This window comes from the organism of the source record quoted next, unplaced genomic scaffold (assembly GCF_019419815.1).
Source record: "Pyrus x bretschneideri cultivar Hongxiangsu unplaced genomic scaffold, Pyrus_bretschneideri_v1 Contig49, whole genome shotgun sequence".
Classification (NCBI taxonomy): Eukaryota; Viridiplantae; Streptophyta; class Magnoliopsida; order Rosales; family Rosaceae; genus Pyrus; species Pyrus x bretschneideri.
Window position 1 is genome coordinate 1466084 of NW_025999786.1, and position 27977 is coordinate 1494060.

The 27977-nt window shown below is 41.1% G+C and overlaps 2 protein-coding genes and 1 long non-coding RNA gene across 8 annotated transcripts; 1 reads left to right on the forward strand and 2 right to left on the reverse strand.

The window, feature by feature from the left end:
* Window positions 1–178: 178 nt before the first annotated feature.
* LOC125470155 lies at window positions 179–7279 on the reverse strand. The gene is given in 8 exon segments (XM_048568697.1): window positions 179–944; window positions 2054–3973; window positions 3976–4479; window positions 4606–4680; window positions 4765–4956; window positions 5069–5320; window positions 5447–5590; window positions 7247–7279. Coding segments are annotated over 8 exon segments (3423 nt in total). The 3' UTR covers window positions 179–641.
* Window positions 5577–10880, reverse strand: LOC103937723 (pentatricopeptide repeat-containing protein At1g71210, mitochondrial-like). 3 transcript variants are annotated; one of them, XM_048568645.1, is made up of 4 exons: window positions 7697–10880; window positions 7359–7474; window positions 6067–6640; window positions 5577–5734 (listed from the first exon to the last, which is right to left on the reverse strand). In XM_048568645.1, the coding sequence occupies exon 1, from the start codon at window positions 10474–10476 to the stop codon at window positions 7789–7791; it is 2688 nt and encodes an 895-aa protein (XP_048424602.1). In that variant the 5' UTR covers window positions 10477–10880; the 3' UTR covers window positions 5577–5734; window positions 6067–6640; window positions 7359–7474; window positions 7697–7788. The 3 variants fall into 3 exon arrangements, with proteins under 3 accessions (XP_048424602.1, XP_048424601.1, XP_048424600.1); XM_048568644.1 differs by having other exon boundaries at window positions 6067–6602; window positions 7359–7547; XM_048568643.1 differs by having other exon boundaries at window positions 7359–7547.
* A 13259-nt stretch (window positions 10881–24139) lies between these two features.
* Window positions 24140–26638, forward strand: LOC125470174. Of its 4 annotated transcripts, none has more exons than XR_007252414.1 (3): window positions 24140–24406; window positions 25601–25881; window positions 26131–26638. It is a non-coding gene; the product is annotated as an uncharacterized LOC125470174 (long non-coding RNA). The 4 variants fall into 4 exon arrangements; XR_007252416.1 differs by having other exon boundaries at window positions 25601–25869; XR_007252415.1 differs by having other exon boundaries at window positions 24159–24406; window positions 25601–26263; window positions 26440–26638.
* The last annotated feature ends 1339 nt before the right edge of the window (window positions 26639–27977 follow it).

The following is a 27977-nucleotide window of genomic DNA, read 5'->3' on the forward strand; positions in this document are numbered from 1 at the left end:
TGGAGAAATTTCGCTGAAATTGCACGATCAGACGTTCAGTTTTCTTCTCACCCACACTAAAAAGGTGGAAAACAGCTTTGGAGTTAAAAACTCAAATAGAGTATCAAAGGGCTCGAATTGAGCCAACTTTTAGCAATTTTCCCTTTTTTTTCCAGGATTCTGAGACAGGAGCGTATAGTTATCTCAATACATATTACTTACATAAATACATACATGCGTGCATGCATACAATACAACACATACATACAATGCATGTCAATTCCTGAAGCAATGCTGTGGTGGTATGATATCCAGTGCAGAATACAAAATATTACAAACCCAAGCTCTATCTCTCTCTCTCTCTCTCCACTCTGTTAGTCTGTTATCGACATATAAGTGCGATCGGGTGGTTGCGCAAAAACAAGTTCTAGATTAGGAACTCGTTTGGATGTGCTTTTAAAATGACTGAAAGAGCTTTTGATGAAAATATTTTTGGAAAAAATCCTTAGTTAAAATGTTAGTAAATTCTGAAAAAACACTTAAAGTGCAAGCACATAATTGGTGTTTCTTGTAGAAAGCACTTAAAGTGCTTTTGAAACCCAAAAACATTCTCTAAAAGCGCTTTCAGTCATTTTAAAAGCACATCCAAACAAACCATAAGATTATGATGTCCACAAGAAGTGCATAGCATCCAATTGATTCAACTTTGTGGATTTGAGGGATAATTTGTAAAGCTCCCTCAGTTTGCCAGTATCCACACACCTGTTGGATGCTGAAGCTGGCTGAGAAACCGAAGATTTGCTTGCGCGTGAGGAAAGCGCCATACCCAGCATCTTCTTCAAAAGCATCTGCAACTGATTCCAAAACTTGGCATGTACCTCGAGGTGGTTGGTTTTCGAAGAGTCCAAGTCTGTTTCCGACACATACCGTCCTTCAAGCAAGCAAGACAAAGCTGATTCCAACATCTGGAACACAAGAAACATTTCAGCTCTTCCGAGTATTTTAATAACAGAAACAGTAACAGGAAGACGAGAATATATAAACTATGAGTCTATAACTATCTCAATAAAATCATACAAAGTCGTAATATGATGAACTCTCCAAATAAAAAAATAGCATAACGTTCAATATGTAGTCAGTATAGTCAGTGTACTTAGCAAGACTAACTATGCAACGTAACTATGACATGTATTTATTTAATGATTCAACCCCAAGAAAAGATGCAAACCAATATACGTTAATTAATTGCAGTATAACTAATAAAAATGTAAAGATGGACTCTACATTGTCACTGCTTGATGTGAAGACTAAGGAAGACAGATGCAGCAGTACAGATAGACAAGAAAAAAGAGGAGTTTGATCAACTTCCACTAGTATGAGTACATCATGTCCGATTTTTTATGGGGCCAGTCCGAGAATCAAGATCAAATCCCTTGATCAGATCCTAATCAAATCGCACTCCTAACCAACTTAATGTCATGATCCATGATGATAAACAGTACACGTCAGAGAGTCGTTAAGATGAATAAAAAATGCGTCAGCCAGGAATACAAAGGGATAAGATCAAATAAGCTGAAGTTACAAGAGACATAATCTGTTCATGGCTAGTTGTATAGCATTCCCCCTCTTTGCAAAGATCATAAGAGTTCACCAAAAACGAACAAATTCAAGAATAAAATTTCTTTTTATGGAACAAACAAAGGCAAAGGAAGAGGGAAAGAGAGTCGGAAATCTAGAACAACACCAATGGGAAACAAAAAGCAACCAAAATGGCCAAGACACCATGATTTCCAAGCCTATAAAAAGGCAACATGAAGGAATGCAGATCGATGAACTAGGATTCAATTCCCCTTAAAATTCCTAAATTAGCATAAAATCTCAATTTGCAAAGAAAAAGAGCAAAAGAGCATTATGCCTTCATCAAATAATTAACAAATCTAAATTTTCTCATCTAAAATACTTAATTATATTTTGATTTCGCACACAGCTAAATGTGGTGCAATTCATGCATGCATGTGTATAAGCATTATTTGAAATTCAAAGCATTATGTGTAAAGCAAGTTCAAGAACTTACTGCATTTGAGTGTAAACGGCTTGAAAGGCTCAGTGAAAGAGCTGCTCTCTCTATAAGAATAGTTAGGTACATGGTAGGATGCGTTTTTGGGCGATAAAAATCCATGGCCTTTTGCATGTTCCTCTCCGCCAAGGATGCATATTGCTTGACCCGTTGGATAATTGTGTTTTCACCTTTGGATAAGTTGTTTTTCTTATGATCTGGCTCTAAGAATTTCAAACAACAATCCCTTTGGTAGCAAGCCAACTGAAAGTAGGAATATGCAGCCTCCTGTTTCCGCAATTCACCTAATGATTCATAAACAGACAGTGCCTCCCTAATGGCATCATTAGCTGAAATCTCATGCTTTCGTGATTGTTTTCTTGATTTTCTGCCACTAGGACTAGTGAAACCAACATGCACATCTACCATCACTCCAGTTTCATAGACATCAACAGTTGTATCTTCTCTTGCCAAGAGCATTCCAAGCCTCAGATACGTATGAGCAAACTGTGTATATACCTCAGTCCTCAATTTGTTTAATTCAGAGCCAACCTCTTCAACAACAGCATTGAGTTCTACTTTTGCTGCCCCATAATACTTAAGTGACTCACTATATTCTAACTTTGCAGTCTCCAGTGCATGGTTGTATGCGTTATGAAAGATTGGATGCCACTTGAGACTATCAATCTTTGATACCATCTCTTCTGCCAATGCCCGTCTTCCATGCCCCAAGTTACAGTTTATCAATATGATATTGGTATGATCAGAGACTTCTCTAAATGCTTTCATAGCATCTACAAAAGCAAATTCAGCTTTTTTTAGTTCTTTCCTTTCAAGCCTGTTTCGACCCAGTTCATTGCATACCCACCCCTTCTTTTTCATTATAGATTGTAGTTCTGCAGAACTGGATGGAAGACCACCTAATGCCTTTGAAGCTTCTTCATAACAGCATAGGGCATCTGAAAGTTTGTTTTCAGCATCTGCAACTGCAGGACCACCAAGGTACTTGAATATGCCTCCATTTTTCACTTTCGTTGTTTCTCTCAGAGAACCATTAGATTGGGAGGCCAGTAGTGGCCCCATGTCATCCACTCCTAAATTGCCAGATTCCATGTGTTTCACTACAAGCTGATCTGTATTCGAAGATTGTACTATGGTTTCGCCATTTCTCTTTTGGTGTAGATATCCGCAATCAGAAACCTTTCCACTCTCCATTTTTAAACAAAGATTATCATCTTCTGGGTCTCTTAAAAGGGGGAAGGCATTGCTCTTGGCATATGGTCTTTTACTGTATTTCCTGCCAGAACTTACTGAGCCCATATCACCACTACTACTACTTGCACTGCTACCACTGCTTGCCCTATCACTCTGGCAGCTACAATTTACTAGAGAACATGAACTGCAGTTTTGTGTATACTGCCCCAACTTCTTCTTGAGCCTTTTAACTTCTTTGACAACCTCAGATGATACTTTCAACTCTCTAATAGAATATTTTCTCTCCGCTGGTGGAGAGATTGTACTATCCTTAGCCAAATGGAATTCAACATAAACATCTCCAACCAGTGTCCATGCCTTGGCCCAGAAGAGGTAGATGGATGAGAACTGCTCGAAAGAAAGACAACCATGGGTGGAGCTGGAGCTCAGATCTTCCTGACCACTATTAGATGATGTAGTCCTTTTATTTGTATAATCGAATTTTATCGGTGATGAAAAGAAACTATTCATGGAAGAAATGAATTTTGTGTCTTCCAGATGCTGAGGCATTGATCCATATACAGAACAGGCCAATTCTACAACCTTCAATGCTTGATGCAACTGACCATCCTCCTTATAAGCTTGCCCAAGTGCCAAATACGACTCTCCAAGCAAAAGAACAAGTTTCCGCACCTTGTGGTCCAATGTTGATGTCGGAAGCCATTCTCCTGGTCCATCAACTTGGATTCAATAGTTTGCAGTTGGCGCATCCATCTGAGAGATTTAATAGCTTGAGAAACATGATGTATTGCAGCTAGCTTAGAAGAGATTGGTTCAGCAACAGTTTGAACTACATGTCCGTTTGTTGCAGGCAATTTGCAAACTGCAGAGCTTTCAATACCAGAGGAATTTGGTACAGCTTCTGTCAAATCTCCGGAGTCCATGCTACCTTCTGTTATCAATTTTCTTGGAGAATATGCATTTGCTTCTAAAGTCATCTTTACTGAAGCTTCAGTTACTAAATCTTCAACATTTTGACCATCATCATACAATTTCTCCTCTCCCACCAGGCGGGATTGTTCATGGACCGTCGATTCAGAAATGCTACTTAAAAAGTCCAAAGAATCTTCTTCAGCATCAGTAACGGTAAGTTCGCATTCTACAGGCAGGTCATCAGACGCTAATTCCAGCTCTTCATTGTGGTTCAAAATAAGCCTCGCAAATTGTTCATGTGCAGATGCACGCACAACCTATTCAGCAGTATAGCAATTACGGTTATCATTTCATTTCTGAGACAATTGATTTTGACAAACATCCTGAACTGGTAACCAAACAAATAAAAAGAAAACAAAAAACATTAGTTAATAACACAGTACCAGATGATCTGGCGCATCTAGGAATTCTAAACATTTTTGGAAGAACCTTGCACACTTTGCCATATTATTTGGAGCCTGCAGGTATTCCAAATGGATTAGTAATAACTAAAAAGGGAACAAAGGAAGGTACAGAATAAAGTAGTCAAAATTCTTCCATACCACTGATAGTGAAAGCCTGTGAGCACTTCGATACAAGAGAGTCCCCAATGAATACAGAGAATCACTTCTTCCTCGATGCAATAGAGAAGGAAGGGAGCTTGAGCTATCATCACAATCATTAGAAGAACAGTTCTTGGGAATAATAGAAAGATCGAAGAGTTGAATGACATCTTCCCCAACATTTTTATACAGCTGAAATTTTGAAGATATAATGAATATTATTATGGGAATTGCAAAAATAAAACTGCAAAAAGAAAAGGCAAATGGAAAATTAGTTTAACATAAAATTAAATCACATCAGTACCCAATAAGCTCCAGGATCTTGCTTGCAGTTTTCTTGAAGGAACCTCAAAACAGAAAGGCCGTTTTGCTGCACCACATCAGGATGAAAAGCAGGAGCGCCTTCCTCAGAGATCCCTTTTAGTAGAAATATATCATCTGTTTTCAAAAGCTCGTATCCCTGCACTACACCGTTTTCATGATAACAAATGGCCATCTCAGGCACACTTGCCATGACATTGTCAAGCCAGGCTTCAAGCCAAGTTAATGGTGTAACCTGCCAATAAGATTAATAAAAAGGAAAAAAACACACAAACAAACAAAACGAGGAAAACAGTTATTATGCAAACAAAAGAAATGGAGGGAAAAGAACAGGACAAAAATTTTGGTACTCCACTTCAACCTGTCGTGACACATCCCAGAGATGCAAGCTAACAGCAACATATTTTTCATTACTGAACAGAAGCACTGAAGCTCTCGAGAGCCATCGGAGCTCGACGGTGCCAATGAGGCCCCTGATTTCTCCATTGCTATTCAGTTTGCTAAGCTAGGGTTTCAATTCAATCTAAAATTTGGATTTGCCTTCCTTCTCAAAATTTGGTAGACTCTCTGTTAATAAGGTTGCTTCTTTTTCTTCTGGAAACTTCACTCAGATCAACTGCAACTCCTGATGGACGCGAGAGCTATTCGACTATTGCGCAAAAAAATTATTATTGCTCCAAATTTTTTATATTTAAAAATAAAAATACATTTATGTGATCCAATATGCTAGTGAATATAATGTTGAGTTTCTAAGCCACTTAGTACCACGCTCAGTGGTATTCCTCTTCACTTCACTTGTGAGTGAGAAGTTTTAGGTTCGATTCTCACCAAAGGCGAATTTGAACCAAATCATTACTAGCTCATTATTATGAGGCTAAACCCAACCATCTTCCACTTGGTTGCAGATAATATTGCTTGTTCAAACAAATAAAAATAAATAAATAAACATTTACATACAAAGAGATACTAAAGATCATTTACCTATCATGGTGGGTGTTATTTGTTGGGAGATATGGAAGGAAAGGTGTAATGCTTTTTTCAAGGACTCTGATGCAATAGCAAAGCTAAGGAGAATCTCCCTCTCTATTGCAGAGATGCTTGAACATCGGTACAGAGTGACGAGGGCTCCTGCCGCCACTAGAAGAAATGCGATTTGTACCCCTCCCACACCCTCTTTTGTTAAAATAAATGTAGATGACGCATGGAAATCATCGTCCAATCGAATCTTCTCATATCATATGTCGAGGAAACTGAAGCAGAGGCTGCACTTGCAAAACGTCACATGAGGGAGCTTGATGTGTAACGTTGCTTTGCTCAATTGTTCATTTCTTTTGCCATATCAGCAGTTTTAATGAGAATCTCACTAGACCAAGAAAACGCTTGTGCAGCTAACTTCAACGTTTACACCTATCTAAGCATAAGACGGCCTCATTGTCCACACAATGCATATATTAATGAATGAACCCGTGTCAACAATCAGTGCATTGAGTGAGGATATTCTTCGAGATGTCCATAAACTGCGAACTTTGGCAGTATCAGACACTTGGGACGAAGCCTAGAAAAGGGGGGTGAAGGAGAGAAATGTTGAAGGTAAACATTATACAGGCAAGGCAAACAAAATGAAGATTTAATCTCAGACAATAAGACACAAGACCACAACTCAATCAACAACTAAGATTACTTCAACTGATCAGACTCTAGCGTTTTGTGGATTCAATCATTTACTCTCTCGTTTATAATCTGAGAAACTCTATCATCCAGCTATAAGTATTACCTAATAACAAACACAGATATATCCTGTTTTCTTATTTTCGCTCGGCCTGGACTTCAAGTTGCATTGCTGATGAGAACTAGCTAGTTTGTGGACGACATGAAAATTTTTACAGGCATTTATGCAGCTAGCACATTAGGTTTTGAGGACTTCAAATGCAAGAAACAAACACGCATACAGACACATTCACTTTAAAATCAAAATGCTCATCTTTTTACATCTGGTTTGAGAACCCAGCTGGTTTATGGATTTTTTAAGAAACGGATTTTCAGAGTCTTCTTCTGCATTAAAATATCTCCGTCTCATGTCGAATATCTCAAACCACAAGGTTAATCTGCAGAGCAGGTAATGTAAAAATAAAAGAGCACAAAGCAGCAAGTGAAAACAAACCAGAGAAGCAGACACAACAGAATCCCATTGCATGTTGTTTCTTCCATTGGAAGAGGACAGATATATATCTCAGGTGTTCAAAGTAGAGGTACACTGGAATAAAAAAACTAACCGGCAATCATCAGAAAAGCACCAATGTCGACGTCTTCATTTTCCTTCTTTTTCTTGCTCTCTAGTTATTTATATCAATATATACCACATTCTTTCCACCCATAACTTTCGAATTTCCTTGTTGATACAAAGCAAGAAATTAAAATCTTGCATGCTTGGAATCACGACTTTTCTTAACCAAATTAAATTTCTGCATCCAAACCCGATGTAAGTATTGAATATAGATTAATTTATTTCAAATTAAATTACACATAAATCATACATCATTATATCTTTCCTCAGCAGTAAATTAGAAGTTACACATAAATCTAAATACTCCATCTGAACAAAAAATCTTACCACGGTATGAAATATATTATCATGCAGCAAAACTTGTGTAATGTCCATTAGATGCCAGACATTGCAGCATTAGTGACTTTAATGAAATCCAATTAAAGGAGTAGATTTGTGCGCCTTGTTGGATAAAACCCTTTCCGGTACATCACTTCTACCCATCTCTTTGCCTCAGATGTCCTCCCATGTTTAAGAAAACCTTGTACTATGGCGTCATAAGTCCAACGATTAGGCTCGTAACCTTTCTGGCACATCTTATCGAACAAAGCACAAGCATGCTCCATGTTGCTCTGGCTTAGTCTTCTAATCAACAAATTGTGTGTGAACACATCTAGGGGAAAGCACTTTTCAATTACTTCTTCCAAATTCCCAATATCTTGGCTCACCTGAATACGACCAGAAAATGCACCAATGAGCAGACCAAGCATTGAACAACCAGACATCTCATTCTGCTCCTCTCTCAGCCGTACCCAAGAATTGTAGAGCTCTGGAGTTTTCAGAGAATGCAACAGAAGTATGTTACCAGTAAAGGATGTAATATGGCGGCCAACTTTCTCCAAGTCATTTATGAGATTTACTGCCATATCAAATTCTTTATTCCAGCAGAGCAACTGTATCAGAAACTCGTAACAGTCATCGCTTGGAACCACTCCCTTCTCTTTCATTTCCATCAAGAAGTTAACTGCAATTTCTGCCTTTTGGGCTTTGCATAGACCAACGATCAGGGCGCTGTATAGCCTTCTCCCCAACACCTTTCTTCTCTCGTGCAGATCATTGAAGAAGTTCAAAGCATCCGAAATCCGTTCACCCTTCAAATAACTCTGCAACATAATAACATCAGATCTCAAATTGGGCTGAATTCCACTCCGCTGCATCATCTCATATACTTGTCTAGCCAGATCGGGCCTTTTGGCATACCCAGCTCCGTAGATGAAAAAGTTGTATACATCACAGCTGGGTTCCCTACAAGACAACTGCATCTCCAACAAATTAAAAAATTGCTCATCTGGATTTTCCATATCACATAGACAACAAATTACATCTTTGTACAGCTTGCGAGTCGGTAAGTGACCCTTTTCTTGCATTTCAATCAGAAGTCTGGCAGCAATATCCCCCTTGCTCAACCCGTTAAAACCATTTATCAAGCTAAAGTATCTACTCTTTGTAGAACCCTTGTTAATTCTATTGAGTTCCCCATGTATCAAATACGCGTCTTCTACCCTCTTAGTTCTGCAAAGAGTTGTAATGAACTTATCATATGTGGAGTTACTTGGCATAAAGTTCCGCTCTAGGGCGAAAGTAACCAACTCTTTCATCTTCTCGATCTTTCCCTCTCGGCACAATGAGTCTGCCAGAATAGAAAACGTTTTCCTTCCTGTAAAATAACCTTGTTCCACAGAATGCTTCATAACTCGATACGCTTCGTCAATGCTACCTTCCCCACAGAAAACATTGATCAAACAGTTGTAAACCATACTATTAGGCGTGAGCTGAAACTCGGATCTCAAATTATATAACTCAAGTGCGACATCCACCATCCCCGCTTTGCAAAAGAAGCACAAGGCAGCATTCATGGTGACCTTATCAGGGGATATCTTATTCTCCTTCATCTCCATCAGCAAATCACAAACCTCCTCGAGGCGATCCTCTTTCAGAAGGCTACATATCAAAGTATTGTACCTAAAAGCATCGGGCATATATCCTTCCAAAGACTTCTTTTTCTGAAAAAACTCCAATGCTCCATCCAACCTCCCAGCCTGAACAAGATCGCGTATCCACACACCATAAGCACTCTCCATGAGAGCCACCCCCAAGTCCCGAAACTCCTCGACTAATTCACCAGCCTGCTGGAACTTCTTATGCTTACAAAGGGCGTCCACAAGGACACTGACTGCATGCCCGGTGACGGGCTTGCCGTCAGACACCAATTGGCGCAAATAGGCTTCAGCTTGATCGAGCAACTTCTGCTTACACAACCACTTGAGCATAATGGAATGGGTGATTTCGTTCTCAAAACGCCTCAAAGAAATCTGCTTGGCAATGACCTGAACGGCATCAAAGCAACTCTCCTCCACCAAAGCATTCAAAAGGACATGGTAGGCAAAGGAATCGAGGTCCAGACCATGGAAGCGCATTTTACCAAACAGTTGGAGAGCAATGTCGGGCTTGCCGGCGACAGCGTAGCCCATGACCAGCGTGTCGTGAAATCGGACAGTGTGGGCGTACCTCTGCTTGCTGTAGGTGGAGAGGACGTCGAGCATAAGGGACATGAGCTTGGCCTTGGAAAGGATCTTGAAGATGGCGTTGAAGGTGGCGCGGGTGTGGTGGAAGCCGGGCTGGCGGCCGGCCCAGTCGAAGAACTTGAGGCAGGAGAGGACGTCATGGTCGTTGCTGCCGTAGCGTAGGACCTCGAGGACGAAGGACTCCGAGAGGCGGACGCTGAGATGGGAGAGGGCCAAGACGTCGTCGTCGGTGGAGGATTTGAGGATGAGGAAGATGCGGTCGAATAAGGCGTCGTTGCGGGTGTTGAACCATTCTTTGAAAGAGAGGACCACGTCCCTTGCCGGAGTCAAGCGAGCTGAGGTTGAAAAAGGAGCGGGGGGAGGGGGAGCGTTGGGGCCGAAACTGAAGGAACAACAACCGCTAATGCTGCTGGTTCTGGTGGCAGCAGCGGCGGCGGTAGTGGTGAGGAGAAAAGTGGCATCGAGGATGGCGGCGGAGGAGCAGCAGAGGGAGCAGTTGGTATTGGCCTTGGATTTGGCTAGATTTCTGAGTGAAATAAGCATAATTACTACCGTATTATTAATTTAATTGGAAGAGTAGGAGGAGGAGGATTCAGGGTAGTGAGTGAGGGTTCAGCCACATTTGCGAAACCTCGTCGATATTGTCGATAGCGTAGCTGCTGCCGCCTCCGCCGCCGCCGAACCCCAGCGCAGCCACAATTGGTTTCCCTCTTCCGTTTGCCAGTTTGCCGGTCCTGGTTAAAAAAGGACAGGGTTTATAAGCATTGGAAATTACCAAGATGCCACTTGAGGATTTGATGAGCGGAGGAAGCTAGCATAGCAAAATGTCAACGGTTAATGTTTCAAAAGAAAGAAAGGGAATTCCAGCAGCGACGGCGTCGTATTGAGCCTGAAGCAAGCACGAAAGTAGACATGCGCAATGCAGAATGCAGATCCAGGAAGGGCCGGCTCCGTGTACTCCTAGTTAGTTTTGCTAGACATACACTATTTCAATCATAACCGTTAACCGTTGCAAGATAGATATCCGATGATTCAGATTAGATTATGCCAATTATTATTTTATGAGACACTTTCTTTCTTTGGAGAATAACTTTATAAGTAAACAAGTTCCGATCGCTAAAATATATCGTACGCTAAACTTTTTGCCTTCACTATTTCATCCAAGAGAGTGCTCCCAGATTAATGTAAGACAACCTCAGCATTTTGGTGCTACCTTATACACAGGTCAATCCCACAAGCTATCCATTCGCTTCATCTGTCCTTAGGAACATGGATTTGAATTTCCCTCTAGTACATCCTTTCTACTACAGGTTCACTACTCAATTCATTTGCTTTCCACTTTCAAGGAAGAGTAAAACATTCGTGTCAAATAATTTCTGGAAATACATACAACAATACAATCATTTGTCACCACAAATGCACTTGTTCTTTACCCACACACCCATAAAACTAATTACTGTAAGGGAATAGTTACCGCCAATCCCAAATAGTAATCCGCACTCCTCCAAAAACAATTTCTCCTTATTTTCGCACCATGAGTGCTAGATAACTTTTTTGAGTTCTTGTAACAACTCTCTGTTAAAATTATAAAATTCAAAAAGCATATGCACACTGTGGATGTAAATTTCTGTCTTCTTCTTCTTAGACGAAAATGCACCTGCAAAACAATTAAAACTTAAGATCAAGGCAAAGAGCCACACACACCTATGATGAATGGGGGGTTTTGCCCGAAGAGTCTCCAATACCAAAGTTAGAATTTGAGCGAGAAAGTGTTTAGAGAATTGTAGGAGAAGAATGAACTTAGGTTTTTTGAGAAATGTGGGGCTATATATAGGGGTGTGGCCGGCCATATTTGGAGAAATAAGGAATGGCCACTTATGGTTGAACTTGCTCTAATTGCAAGATATTATGTCAAATAATATCTTGCAATTAATTTGGTAATTAATCCCAATTTGAAAAGAATAATTGGAAGTTACCTTGTGGGTGAGGATTTGATGAGGAGCGATGAGAGGTGACACACCCCGACCGAGATCAGGGCGTGCTGGCCGTCACGTGGAAGTGACGTAGCCATGTGCACAGTGCGGAAGCTAGTAAAGTAACAATATAAAAGTACGAGTAATTAAAAACTAGCATACAAGGTCAAAGTAAGTGTGCTAGCGTAAGTGAGACGCTAAGTTCAGAGCAATAAGTCTACAGCAGTCCAAATTAAAATGATGTGACAACAGTACACCCGAAGGTGACCCTACATTGGTGAGTGTCTGTCAGAAATGCCTGGAAGCCCTCTGGGGAAACCACCGAACCTGCTAAGCAACTAGAACCTGGAGGGGCGCAAAACAAAAGCGTGAGTGGGCAAAAACAAAGCTCTTTGAAAACCATTTAGTAAAATACATTCTAACCCCTCGCCGTAAAACCTGTATACTTCCCAGAAAAATAAACATATGTACGTATACAATAAATATGTCAATCATGCTCAAGGATATGCCATACCAAATCTCATGCTGAAATGTAAGTGCTCAAGTATAAATCGTATCAATAACACATCACTGGCAGCCGGAGTCCCCTAAGTGACCTGTACGGCTGAATCTAGAGCTCAAATCTCAATCTCAATCACTAAACCTGCCCACGAGTCGGAACCACCTATAGTGGTCTGTACGACAGGCCTGGGTGTAATACATATAAACGCTCTAGTGCTACGATCACGTGAAGGCTGTGCGAATAATCACGGGTCACCTACGAGTCGGAACCACCTAAAGTGGTCAGTACGACAAGACTGCACCTAACTTGGATCCAAGCTGAGCGTGTGGTGCGGGAGGTGAACGACACATGAAGGACTGTGCCCTACTCTGGGCGGGAGCACTAACACCGGGGGTGCAGGTTATGAGCTCTCTAATCATCTCTAACCCCTATTTAATGCAATTGTTAAATAACGCTTACCTGGCACTTACCTGTGCCTCCACAGCACCATTATATACATATATATAAATCTAATTGAATATATAAATAAACGTATATGCAACTAGTCATGCATAACCACCAATAATATAAAAAGAATGACATATAACGAATAAGCATTTATATAAATTTCTGGGAATTATATGTATATAGGTATATATGGAAAACAAAAGCCCACTCACAGGTATGTGGAAGGGTCGTAGCCCCCCTGCCTCAAGTGAGCACGTTCGTCCTCGGGATACGTATCACCTATATGCGAAAATACTATAGAAACGTTAATTTTAAAGCACATAACCTTCCGTTCAAAATAACTTCTCATACATTGCTCAAAATGAACAATTGAATATACCAACGTGCTCTACACAACCTCAGGATCACAACCATATTTTTAGAAAAATTTTCCACCGCTGCACGCGCCGCCACGCGCAGGCACGTGCGGTGCACACGGACGGCGTCAACTGACGCCGTTAGGAATATTCCGTCAGTTTTGACAGATTCCGTTAACGGCGTCAGGAATATTCTGTCAGAATTGACGGAATATTCCGTCACCTTCTCCAGCGAGACACCGGCGCCGTCGCCGGCGTCGGAAAACCTAGAAAATTTCAAACTTTGATTTCTCTTTCGTTTTTCAACCATTTTTCACGATTCTTGCACCAAATTAAAGCTTAAGACTAGTAGAACACGTTCAAACAACTTTTAAGAGCTAAAACCTACTAAATTTCACCTGTCACCAAGCTCCAAAACCGGCCAAGTTCGAACAGGGCGTTCTCGACGTCCAAATTCGACCAACGAAGCACTCCAAGGCTCCTTGGAACCCCACTAAGACACCTACGAGCTTCAAAATCCCAAAAATGTGCTAGATTAATATTGCATGAATAGTGCTCAAAACTGCCATCGTCGAATCGACGTGAAAACAGGTACAACCTTACCTGAAAATGGTACGACTGTGCTCCTTACAGCCTCACGAGCTTGATGGTGTACTTGGTTCCCTCGATCTGCAAAGGTTTGAGGGGTTTTGGGTGTGGTCCGTACATATATGGTGAAAAGGAAGGGGAAAGGGAGCACGGGAGAGAGAGAGAGAGAGTGATAGAAGGTGGTGCAGGTATGGATGTGTGTGTGTGGCCCAAGGTCATGCCAGCACAACACCAAAAACAACCAATAAACGTAAAAGAACGAACTAGGGGCAAAATAGTAATTTCACACGAGAGTTTTCGAGATTTTGGGACGGGATGTCACAACCTACCCACCTTAATAGAATTTCGTCCCGAAATTCAAAACAACCAAATACAACCCCTAGTGACCAAAGAACAATCTAGGATACAAGTCCCTTATCCTATCCTCCGTCTCCCACGTAGCTTCCTCGACTGAATGATTCCTCCACAAAACTTTCACTAAGTTCACCGTCTTGTTCCTCAGAACCTTTTCCTTCCAATCAATGATCGTCACCGTTTCCTCATCATACGTCAAATCTGGGTTAATCTCTAACGGTTGAGGAGGTATCACATGAGACGGATCAGCAACATAATGTCGAAGCATAGACACGTGAAACACGTTATGCACTTTGGCTAGCTCCGGAGGCAACTCCAACCTGTAAGCTACCTCACCAACTCGCTCCGTGACCATGTATGGTCCGATGTACCTGGGACTCAACTTGCCTTTCTTCCCAAATCTCACTACACCTCTCCACGGTGAAAGCTTCAGAAATACCCAATCTCCGACCTCATACATTTTGTCCGTAGCATGCCGATCTGCTAAGCTTTTCTGCCTGTCCTGGGCTGCTTTCAGGTTAGACTTAATTACCTGAACGTTCTGAGTAGTCTCATCAATAATCTCCGGACCCACTAAGACTCTTTCTCCAACCTCTGACCAACATAACGGTGTACGACAAGCCCTACCATATAATGCCTCAAATGGCGCCATGCCAATACTCGAATGAAAACTATTATTGTAGGCGAATTCCATCAAATCCAACCGCTGGTGCCAAGCATCACCAAACTGCAACACCGAAACTCGCAACATATCTTCTAAAGTCTGAATAGTTCTCTCTGACTGTCCGTCTGTCTGAGGATGGTACGCCGTGCTGTAGAGTAGTCTCGTACCCAAAGCTTCCTGAAAAGCCACCCAAAACTTAGATGTAAATCGTGGATCACGATCCGAGACAATACTCACCGGGACACCGTGATATTTCACAATCTTCAAAATGAACAACTCCGCTAATCGGCTCAAGGAATACTTCTCTCTCACTGGAATAAAATGTGCCGACTTAGTGAGCCGATCAACGATCACCCAAATACCATCAAAACCATTATGTGTACGCGGAAGCTTGTACACGAAATCCATGGTAATATTTTCCCATTTCCACTCTGGAACGGGAAGCGGCTGCAACAACCCAAACGGCTTCTTCCTTTCCGCTTTGACCTGCTGACAAACAGCACATCTACTCACGTACTCAGCTATCTCCCTCTTCATGCCCGGCCAATAATAGAATGGTCGAATGGTATGATACATTTTTGTAGCTCCTGGATGCATGGCGTAAGCCGAAATATGTGCTTCATCGAGAATTTCTTTCTTTAAATCCAGATTATTTGGCACAAACATTCTTCCCTCTTGCATTAACATGCCATCTGATTCACGAACTTTGAGGTCTCTCCTCCTTCCTTGTTCTCGGGCTTGGATTAGTTCTTGAGTCTGCTCATCAGCTACTTGAGCTGCAAGCACCCGATCGACTAAGATGGGCCTAACTTGGAAATTAGCAAGTAAAGCCACATCTCGATCTTCTGCTTCCAATCTCACTCCTGTAGAACGCAAGTCCGCCAAAAGAGGAATACGACTCGCATACAACGCATTAATGCGACCCTGAGACTTCCTGCTAAGTGCATCAGCAACTACATTTGCACGACCAGGGTGATAATCAATCGTACAATCATAATCGCTGAGCAACTCCATCCACCTCCGTTGACGAAGATTTAGTTCCTTCTGAGTAAAAAGATACTGGAGACTCTTGTGATCTGTAAAGATCCTACATTTCTCTCCATAAAGGTAGTGTCTCCACAACTTCAACGCAAAGATAATAGCAGCCAACTTCAAATCATGTGTAGGGTAATTCAACTCATGAGGTTTCAACTGACGTGAAGCATAAGCGATCACCCTACCCTACTGCATCAACACACATCCCAGACCATTCAAGGAAGCATCGCTATAAACCTCGAAATCACCACTATCGTCTGGGAGTGCCAAAACAGGTGCATGAGTGAGATAATGCTTCAATTGCTGGAAACTCTGCTCACACTTATCATCCCACTCAAATTTAACATCCTTCCTCATCAATCTCGTCAGTGGTAATGCAATCACGGAGAAATCCTTAACAAATCGCCGATAATACCCCGCCAAACCAAGGAAACTTCTCACCTCGGTGACGGTTCGCGGTTGCTCCCAATTCTCCACAGCTGCGACTTTCTGAGGGTCAACCAGAATACCCTAAGCAGAAATAACGTGCCACAAAAATGCAACTTGATCTAACCAAAACTGGCACTTGTTAAACTTAGCATATAATTGGTGTTCCCTCAACCTCTTTAACACCAAAGTAAGATGTCGAACGTGCTCCACTTTCGACTTCGAATACACCAGAATATCGCCGATGAAAACAATAACAAACCTATCCAAATATGGCTGGAATACACGGTTCATCAAATCCATGAAAGCAGCTGGTGCATTCGTCAACCCAAATGGCATAACCAGAAACTCGTAATGACCATAACGAGTCCTGAACGCCGTCTTAGGAACGTCATCCCTATTAATCTTCAACTGATAGTATCCAGATCTCAAGTCAATCTTAGAGAACACGCAAGCACCTCGAAGCTGATCAAACAAATCATCGATACGTGGCAACGGATAACGGTTTTTAATCGTCACCCGATTCAATTGCCTGTAATCAATACACAGCCTCAAAGTTCCGTCTTTCTTTCTCACAAACAATACTAGAGCTCCCCACGGAGAAGTACTAGGCTGAATGAAACCCTTATCCACTAATTCCTGCAGCTGCACCATCAATTCCCTTAATTCAGCAGGCGCCATACGATAAGGAGTCAAAGAAATAGGATTAGTACCTGGAAGCAACTCAATAGTGAACTCCAAATCTCGATCTGGTGGTAACCCAGGCAAGTCCTCGGGGAAAACATCTGGAAAGTGTCGGACTACCCTCACGTCCTCAACACTACTAGGAACTGCCTCATCTAACACCACATGAGCTAGGTACCCCTGACAACCTTTAGACAACAACCTTTTAGCTCTCACAGCAGAGATAACGCCATGTCTCACCCCACTCTGCTCACCCACAAAAGTAACCACGAGTAGTCCAAGACAACAAAACGTAACTATTTTCCTGTAGCAATCAATATTGGCACGGTTGGGGTGCAACCAATCCGCGCCCAAAATCACATCAAAATCAACAATATCTAACGGGATAAGATCAGCTGGCATAACAATACCCTCAACTATCACTGGACACCCCAGGTACACCCGATCTACAATACATCTCTCTCCTCTAGGCATAGCGAACTCTAAATCGTATCCTAGAGGTGTGGGGCGAGGTTGCGTCACTTGAGCAAATGTATGAGAAATCACTGAATGAGTAGCTCCACAATCAATTAATACTCTAGCAAAATAACCAAGAATGTTTAACGTACCCATGATCAGATCCGGGTTGTTCTGAGCATCCTGCAGAGAAATGTTGTGAATACGCCCCTGGGTCTGCTGTCGTCCACCGCGACCTCTGCTCGTCTGACCACCATGACTTTGAGTACCACGCCCCTGACTAGGCTGGCCAGACTGCCTCGAAGACCCCGCACTACTCGAACCAATCTCTCCCTGGTGAAACTGTCCTCCCTGAAACCACTGAGAACCGCCCACTGGAGCTGGAGGATACGGCATATAGCCGCTAGAGTACTGAGGATAACCACCCTGGGAATAGGGGTCCTGGGGATACTGATACTGTCCCGGGGCATACGGAACAGCATCACCCTGATAGTGATAGGCACCACCTCGACCTGCCTGCCCATACCTACTAGGACCCTGAATCTGCTGGATAGGTGCAGGTGGCGGCAGGAAAGTCTGCTGCGGCTTCTGCTGCTGACTCTGGGGGCATTGCGCGGCTCGATGTCCCATCTGCCCACAAGTAAAACAACCACTGCTGCCACGCCTACACTCACCAAAGTGCCGACTATTACACCTACAGCAAAGTGGGGCCCTACCTCGGCCACCATCACCCTGTCTCTGGCCTCGAGCACCGCCAGCAAACCTACCTCCACGTCCCTGACCAGTGGCGCTGAAACCACCGCTAGAAGAACTAGAACTAGTACCACCCCTCTTGAAATTCTGGGTCTGACGAGGCCCGAGCGACGTTTGACCTTTACCCTTAACATCTTTCTTTTGATTTCCGTTATTCTCTTCTTCATCACTCTCGTTCGTCTAGTTCTCAGAATCCTCAACTTTCAGAAGAACCTCGTAGAAATCCTGATAAGTATCACAATGAGTAGTAGTCGCCATAGAACGTCATTTCTTCCTTGTACCTAAGCGGAAACGACGAAGCATCTCCGCCGGATTACCAGCAATCTCCGGATGGTAGCGAGACAAATCAGTGAACTTCCGATAATACTCATTCGCTATCATCTTCCTCTGTTTCAACTCAGTGAATTCCTGCTTCTTACGATCGATGTACTCAGGGGGCACAAACCTTCTCTTAAACAAAGCAATGAAAACATTCCAATCCGTCTTCTGAGCTGGAGTCAAACGACGAAGTTCCTACTCCCACCAGGCTGCAGACTCCGTACCAAGAAACCATGAGGTCGTCTCAACCTATCTCTCGACTGGAAGATTCCCTTGATTATTCAGAACACGAAAAGTCTTCTCGATGTGCTCTAACCAACGCTCTGCGCCCTCGTGCCCCTCATTACCCTGGAACTTATCTAGTTTCAGATTGTACATAGTCTCTAGAGGAGTCCTCTGGGGAGGGCGAATCGCCGACTGAATGGCGGTAGCAATAGCTTCCCCCAACTGAGCAATATCGGGGAAACTAGGCTCATCAGAGCGACGTGGTTCCCGACGAGGCGGCATAGTTCTGACAGAAGGCACCAAAACCATTAGAATACTCACAAAAGGCACAGGACTGCCAAACCTAAGCTCTGATACCAAACTGACACACCCCGACCGAGATCAAGGCGTGCTGGCCGTCACGTGGAAGTGACGTAGCCATGTGCACAGTGCAGAAGCTAGTAAAGTAACAATATAAAAGTACGAGTAATTAAAAACTAGCATACAAGGTCAAAGTAAGTGTGCTAGCGTAAGTGAGACGCTAAGTTCAGAGCAATAAGTCTACAGCAGTCCAAATTAAAATGATGTGACAACAGTACACCCGAAGGTGACCCTACATTGGTGAGTGTCTGTCAGAAATGCCTGGAAGCCTTCTGGGGAAACCACCGAACCTGCTAAGCAACTAGAACCTGGAGGGGCGCAAAACAAAAGCGTGAGTGGGCAAAAACAAAGCTCTTTGAAAACCATTTAGTAAAATACATTCTAACCCCTCGCCGTAAAACCTGTATAATTCCCAGAAAAATAAACATATGTACGTATACAATAAATATGCCAATCATGCTCAAAGATATGCCATACCAAATCTCATGCTGAAATGTAAGTGCTCAGGTATAAATCGTATCAATAACACATCACTGGCAGCCGGAGTCCCCTAAGTGACCTCTACGGCTGAATCTAGAGCTCAAATCTCAATCTCAATCACTAAACCTGCCCACGAGTCGGAACCACCTACAGTGGTCTGTACGACAGGCCTGGGTGTAATACATATAAACGCTCTAGTGCTACGATCACGTGAAGGCTGTGCGAATAATCGCGGGTCACCTACGAGTCAGAACCACCTAAAGTGGTCTGTACGACAAGACTGTGCACCTAACTTGGATCCAAGCTGAGCGTGTGGTGCGGGAGGTGAACGACACGTGAAGGACTGTGCCCTACTCTGGGCGGGAGCACTAACACCGGGGGTGCAGGTTATGAGCTCTCTAATCATCTCTAACCCCTATTTAATGCAATTGTTAAATAACGCTTACCTGGCACTTACCTGTGCCTCCACAGCACCATTATATACATATATATAAATCTAATTGAATATATAAATAAACGTATATGCAACTAGTCATGCATAACCACCAATAATATAAAAAGAATGACATATAACGAATAAGCATTTATATAAATTTCTGGGAATTATATGTATATAGGTATATATGGAAAACAAAAGGCCACTCACAGGTATGTGGAAGGGTCGTAGCCCCCCTGCCTCGAGTGAGCACGTTCGTCCTCGGAATACGTATCACCTATATGCGAAAATACTATAGAAACGTTAATTTTAAAGCACATAACCTTCCGTTCAAAATAACTTCTCATACATTGCTCAAAATGGACAATTGAATATACCAACGTGCTCTACACAACCTCAGGATCACAACCATATTTTTAGAAAAATTTTCCACCGCCGCACGTGCGGTGCACACGGATGGCGTCAACTGACGCCGTTAGGAATATTCCGTTAGTTTTGACAGATTCCGTTAACGGCGTCAGGAATATTCCGTCACCTTCTCCGGCGAGACACCAGCGTCGTCGCCGGCGCCGGAAAACCGGGAAAATTTCAAACTTTGATTTCTCTTTCGTTTTTCAACCATTTTTCACGATTCTTGCACCAAATTAAAGCTTAAGACTAGTAGAACACGTTCAAACAACTTTTAAGAGCTAAAACCTACTAAATTTCACCTGTCACCAAGCTCCAAAACCGGCCAAGTTCGAACAGGGCGTTCCCGACGTCCAAATTCGACCAACGAAGCACTCCGAGGCTCCTTGGAACCCCACTAAGACACCTACGAGCTTCAAAATCCCAAAAATGTGCTAGATTAATATTGCATGAATAGTGCTCAAAACTGCCATCGTCGAATCGACGTGAAAACAGTTACAACCTTACCTGAAAATGGTACGACTGTGCTCCTCACAGCCTCACGAGCTTGATGGTGTACTTGGTTCCCTCGATCTGCAAAGGTTTGAGGGGTTTTGGGTGTGGTCCGTACGTATATGGTGAAAAGGAAGGGGAAAGGGAGCACGGGAGAGAGAGAGAGAGAGAGTGACAGAAGGTGGTGCAGGTATGGGGGTGTGTGTGTGGCCCAAGGTCATGCCAGCACAACACCAAAAACAACCAATAAACGTAAAAGAACGAACTAAGGGCAAAATAGTAATTTCACACGAGAGTTTTCGAGATTTTGGGACGGGATGTCACAAGAGGGTTTTGAATAAATATCATTGTAAATGTGGTTGTAAATAGATTTTCATATGTATGTAAATAATGTTGCTTATCGTAGGAGTTTAGTCCCTCCTGCATATTTTATATGGTTTTAAAACTCATAGCATCGCACGAGCACCATTTCTTGTTACAACTTAAATCTAAGGGTTGAATTGCAAACTCAAGCATTTCCTTGTAAATAAAAAATAATAATAACCCATGACAAAAAATTAACAGAACACAGAAAGTAAAATCATTGGTGACTAATTATACATGAAAATGAAAGAATAAACCGGATAAAGCCATCTAAAAAGGAAAATTAATACCACCATAGCGATTGCAGGGTTGGGGGTAGCAAAGAGCAAGGAGAAATAAGGAGGAGCCCTCCGGATGCGCAAAAAAATAGAAATGATTTCTGGGGTTGGATGGGGTGTGCAGGCCGGCGGACTTGCTGGGGATTTTTTTTTTGGTTCGAATTGGAGTCGAGGAGGAACATAAAGGAGGAGGAAATGGAGTTTTCTCGCTGTGCTGTCGAAGAGAGTGAACGACTAAGAGCAAAAGGCGTTTTTGGGTTGGCCTTCTATGAAATTGGGTAGTATGGAAAGCAAAAGCAGGCTTAAATAATTAACAATGTCGTTGAATAATTAAAACAAAAAAAAACTAATGAAAATGGTTTAAAAACTTTGAGTTTTAACGATAAAGACAAAATAAAAGGTAAAATAAATAGTACTATGATTGAATCTATAGTGTAAAAATATGGTTTTTCGTTAAAGTGAACAGTACCGGGAGCTTTTTGTTAAATTTCCCTTAAAACAAAAACAAATATGAAATTTTACCTCATGTGAAGTTTCTGAAATATTGATATCGTGTTCGATTCGTTAATTTTTTTCTCAATCAATGTTTTTATAGTTAGAATTTTATTCAACAATGGAGTGGAGGGAGAAAAAAGTTTTGATAATTGAAGAAGATAAATAATAGTTAAAAGTTATTTGGGATATATTTAGAAACTTTTTATTTTCTTTAAACTTCATAGGGTCGAAATTATCATAGGATAGTAAGTTACATAATACTCAATTGCTGAGCTAATCCAACATTGAGCGGCTCAGATGCTCATTTCTCCCACTTCAAAACCTAAGCGCCGTTTCTTTCTTCATCTCTGCCAATATCAAATTAAATCCTCAAAAGTCCTCATCAAACCCAAGGGATATTGTGAAGACTTTCTGCCGCAAGTGAATATGCAGCCAATGGATACTGCGAGGAAGGTTTTTAAAATACTTTTGCAGTCTTAAATCTGACGTAAGTAAACTGTATTATTTTAAAATTTTAGAATACACATTAATTCTTTTCAGAGAATGAATCATGATTTTCTTTATTGATATATGTTTAACAAACACTGGAAGCATATCGTGTCTACATACAAATACAACATAAGCCCGAATGTAAATTACTCAATTGGCATAATTGTCCTTCTTGTCCAACCCGTTTACATGGGTTTAGAAAACGGAAGCCCGGGATATATATATATATATATGCTCTAGGAAGTGGATCGAAACAGGTAATTGAGTATTTTGTTAGAGCATTGGAATAGATAGTAAGAGGATTATCTCATACGATATCATTGGTTATAAAATTGAGGATTTGGAGTTAACGACTAGTGTGAATGAGGTAAAAACACGAGTTTGGTTTGACTTTGAAGGCTCTGCTTTATCCGATAAGTTTACTGCAACTCCATTCAGAGGCTAGTCTAGTTATTTCTTATTTTATTTTTTGACTTAACTTTGAATCAATTGAGACATAATTTCTGAGTATATTTGAAAATTTTCTTGTATCAGTTTGCACTATTAAAATGGATGAAAAACATTCAATTGAAGGGTGTAGTTTTATTAGACTCCACTTTTAGTTTTACCTCGACCAATATGACGAGCGATCAGTTTATCTAGTATATCCGAAGATCCTCGCGCGGAAAGATCATGGCCACCACATTGTCAAAACATTGTAAGTTATACTTTTCCAAACCTGCAATGCCGACAAACAAATTACACAATGTTTAGGTCACAAAGTTTGAAAAAAAAAAAAAAAAAAAAGATTAATGAAAAGGTTTTGAAAACTTTGAGTTTTAATGATAAGGACAAAATAAATAGTAAAGTGAATAGTACCACGTTTGACTTTTTAATGTAAAAATATGAATTTTCGTTAAAGTGAACAGTACCGCGAGTTTTTCGTTAAAATTCCAAAAAAAAAAAAAGAAAAGAATATGCTAACATAAGCCTCATTAAAAATAAAAAAAAATTTAACTTACAATGTTTTGACGACATGGTGGACGTGATCTTTCCGCACGAGGATTCTTGGATATACTAGATAAATTGATCGTTCGTCATCTTGGTCGGGGTAAAATTGAAAGTGGAGTCTAATAAAACTACACCCTTTAATTGAGTGTTTTCCATCCGTTTTAATAGTGCAAACAGATACAAGAAAATTTCCAAATATACTTAGAAATTATGTCTCAATTAATTCAAAGTACAGTAAAAATAAAAAATAAAAAATGACTAGACTAACCTCTGAATGGAGTTGCAATAAATTTAACGGATAAAGCAGAGGCCTTCAAAGCTAAACCAAACTCGTTTTTTTATCTCATCCTCACTAGTCGTTAACTCCAAATCCTCAATTTTATAACCAATGATTTTGTCTGAGCTAATCCTCCTCTTACGATCTATTCCAAATGCTCTAACAAAATACTCAATTGCTTGTTTTAATCCACTTCCTAGAGCATGTACATATATATCTCGGGTTTCAGTATTGTAAACCCATGTAAACGGGTTGGACAACACGGACAATTATTTCAACTGAGTAATTTACATTCGGAATTATGTTGCATTTGTACGTAGACAAAATATGCTTCTAGTGTCTATTAAAAATATATCATTAAAGAAAATCATTAGTCATTCTCTGAAAGAATTAATGTGCCATATTCTAAAATTTTATAATAATACAATTTACTTACGTTAGATGTTACTACATACACGGTAGCAACAGCAACCAATGGATATTGCGAGGAAGGTTTTCAAAGTACATTTGTAGTCATCACCATCGTCTCTCCCAATATCGACCACCCATCACCGTCGTCAAGAACAACACCATCATCCTGCGATCAAAATCGGCAAACACCATCTCATCTCCTCCCAATTTAAGGTAATATAATTTCTGAACTCTTAATTGTTAACTATGGTTAATTTTCTGGTTTTAGGGACATAGGGTTATCTGCAATTCCTAATTCTCTCATTTTAATTTTTTAGATTTAGGAATTTAGGGTTTTTGCAATCTCTGATCTTATTGGGCATTTCTTAAATGTTTGAATTGGGTGTTTGAATCCAGAATTTATGTTTGTGTAAATTTGCAAACATGGTGAAATTTGAAGTTTTTAACTCAAAAATTTCTTTGTGGTTGTATTTTCAAATTGCTTGTGATTAAAGTAATTTCGTTGTGGTTTTTAACTTCAAAGTTTTTAACCCTAAAACTAGTACTGATTGTGATTAAATTAATAGTTCTTGGTTCCTATTATTATATGCTGTAGAGATGGGATATTGGTTAAGATTTTTGGTGTGTGACTATGAGTTTTGAATTTGCCACCCCCTTAATCTGGTGTTTTGAGTTTCAAATTTGGTTTCCAGTAATTTGTTATAACAAAAAAGAAACATAGTGATTGGACACTTTGAACCGTTCCGAACCGTTACATTTTAAAACGGATCCTAAATTCATAATTCTTATACCCGGCCCACCCCTGCCCCGTTACATTTTAGAACAGGTCTAGTCTGGTTCCTTCAAAATTGGGCCCGGCCTGTGCCCACCCCTAATGTTGTCCTTCCTAGAGGTGTAGTGGAAATTTCTCCAACTTCAACTTCAGGTATTTCTACAAGTTTATGAACCTAAAGTTGAACTGCACAGATAAAATAGTAGAATTAATGCATTTCTGGTTCGGGATACAATATACAGTAGGAAAAAAAAATATACAATAAAAAATAGCAAATCATCTTACTTTTGCATCAAGAAAATGAAATAACTCATTCGCCGTTATTCTTGTTAGATAATCGAACATAAGATCTCGTTACTTAAAAACAAAGCATACTAAGTGACCGTATAAGTAGAGCTGACCTGAACAAAAATGCATAATGATTTGATTTATCTTTGTAGTTTCAAAATAAAAAATGAAAATGTGGCATTTATTTCACACCCCCGCCCCCCCGGGGGGTGTTTGTTTCATTATTAAAATAATAATAATAAATCAGGCTTTATCTGTCTTTATGTCTTAAGACCAATTTTGACCAAATTTGACCAAAGGCGGGGGGAAGGACCTGTACGGAAACAACACTGGTTTCTGATTGGCAGGATGTTGGTTGGGTAAAATCTCATCGGTTGGATTTCCCCGTGTATAAAACCAAGGGTCCGGATGCATCTTGCAATTAAGTAATGGCATGTGAAGTGCGCAGAGGAAGTAATCTGCATGACATTTGGGTACAAAGGCTGAATCTTTAGTGAAAGAAGAACTGAGGTTAACGCCGCAGCGTCTTAGCATTCCCAAATGGACGTCCGTTTCCCGACGACAACTCCGACAGAGTCACTCCTCACCGTCGCCGCCTCAGTTTCCAAACGGCTCGGTAACTTTTCGGGTTGGTCAACTCGATCGTGACCTCATAATTTCCAGATTCTTTCTGTTTGCTACTTTTAATCCTTTTTTTAGCTGGATATTCTTGTAATTTTGAATTGAAAAGATTTAAATACAATAATAGTGCATTGTTAGTGTTTATGGATGTTTTGTTTCCAATTTGTCAAATTTTGCATTGTTAGTGTTTTGAAGTTGCATTGTTAACTTGGTGGTATACAACTCTAGCTGATTTTCTAATCTGTTGGAGGGTTAGGCATGTGAAGCAGCATCTAATAATCGGTTCCTCCCTGTTTGGAGAGATCAAACCTAAACTAAAAAAGGATTCGGAACCACAAATGCATTAATCGTTTTGAACGATGCGCTAGTCGGGGGCGCTGACTCGAGATGTAAGATGATTTGCCATTTTTTACTGTATATATTTTTTTGTGATGAGATCCAGATATCGGTATGATGCTTTTGGTTTTTGTTTTTAGGGTTTCTTTGTGATGAGGGAGATTATTTGTAATTTTCATATGTGATTATTTGCTTTTAAATATTAATGTTGTGTTTTTGGTTTTTGCAGTATCTGAGTATTTGGCCATGGTTGCCTCTGTACAGCTCTCAACAAAATGTGCTAGAATTACCCTATTGACTCGTCAATGAGGCTCAAATATTAATAGCAGATGGCGATTACAGCGTATTTTTCAATTGAGTTAAAAGTGTTACCAAGGATTCTGAGATTGTGTGACATACGAATTTGGTATTACCGGAGTTGTGTTTTTCACTTTTGGTTCCACCACTTCCCTAATGGCCCAGATTCCACCACCTTTCACGTTATACAAGCAATGCACGAATTCCTTTTTCACCTTTCCGGAAGAAGATAACTGCTAGATCACAGATGAATTGGCATGTCCAAAACCAACTATCCCATCAACTGCCGCGAGAGATCTACCAAGATTCCCAGATTGTTTAGCTCCACACCTGTTCCACAAGAGATGCAGCTTAATACACACAAAAAGAGCATATAGCAACAACGAAGTATGCAAACTCATAGTAAACCAACTCAAAATGTAATCTGGTTTTGTATCTCACATTATGCTAGTTTTAGTACGACAATTGCGCAAAACTCACTCGAATACTACAGTCCTTTTTGGAAGGATGCTCTAGATATCGAGTTGTTGCATCCGACTATCTTTGCCTTCTTTACTTTGAACCTCTTCACATAGTCGTGAAGCGACTTCTTTGGGTTCTTCTTGAAGTTGAACAAATGGTCGGACTTCTTCTTGATGGAGTTATAGGATGAATATTCTTTGGTGAAAACCAAAGAAAGTTCATGGAAACTTCGGATGGATTGTGGGAGCAGGGTGTGGAACCAATCTTGCACTTCGTCTTGTAAAGTGGTGGAGAATATTTTGCACATGAGAGCGTCACTGTTCCAATAGAGGATCATTGCGCTTTAGTAGTGCTTTAGGTGCCCCTCCGGGTTTCCATCTCATTTGAAGGATGTGAAATGTGGCATGCTAAATTTGCATGGAGGCTTTGCCTGCTCGATCTCGTCTGTGAAGGGTGACCTACTTATGTTGGTCATGTCTCATCATAGTGCCTCATCAGTGACTTCGTTGCGTTGGAAATCGTGCAATCGCTCAGTCAGGAGCCTCTTTACTTCTTCCTGAATTTATCTTTGTTGGGGTAGCGAAGCTCTCGGCTGCCCCCAGTCGTGACCTATTGGTCTAGGCTGCCCTTCTATGTGTCCGACTGGTCTATGCCGTAACTGCTATACATGTGGTACGTTCATAGTAGGCGAACGAATTTCACGTAGGTTAGCAGTTGAACTTGAGTCGGATCGAGTGACTGCTTCTTTCCATCCACATACTACTTACTCCGATGTGAGGTGGAGGATGCTCTTTGTGGGCCTAGCCGTGAATAAACACTTCGCCTGGAAGGTTGCTCATGTTGATTATCGAAGTGTGGCCCCAAAAGTGAATGTATGCTCATTTGTGGGCCTAACTGAGAGTGCACGCTCATCCGCGCACTAAGACGAGAGTATACGCTATCTCGGGGGCCCAGTCGGAAGTGTACACTACCAAAACACTCGGTTCATGACTAGTTGAGTGGCTGCTT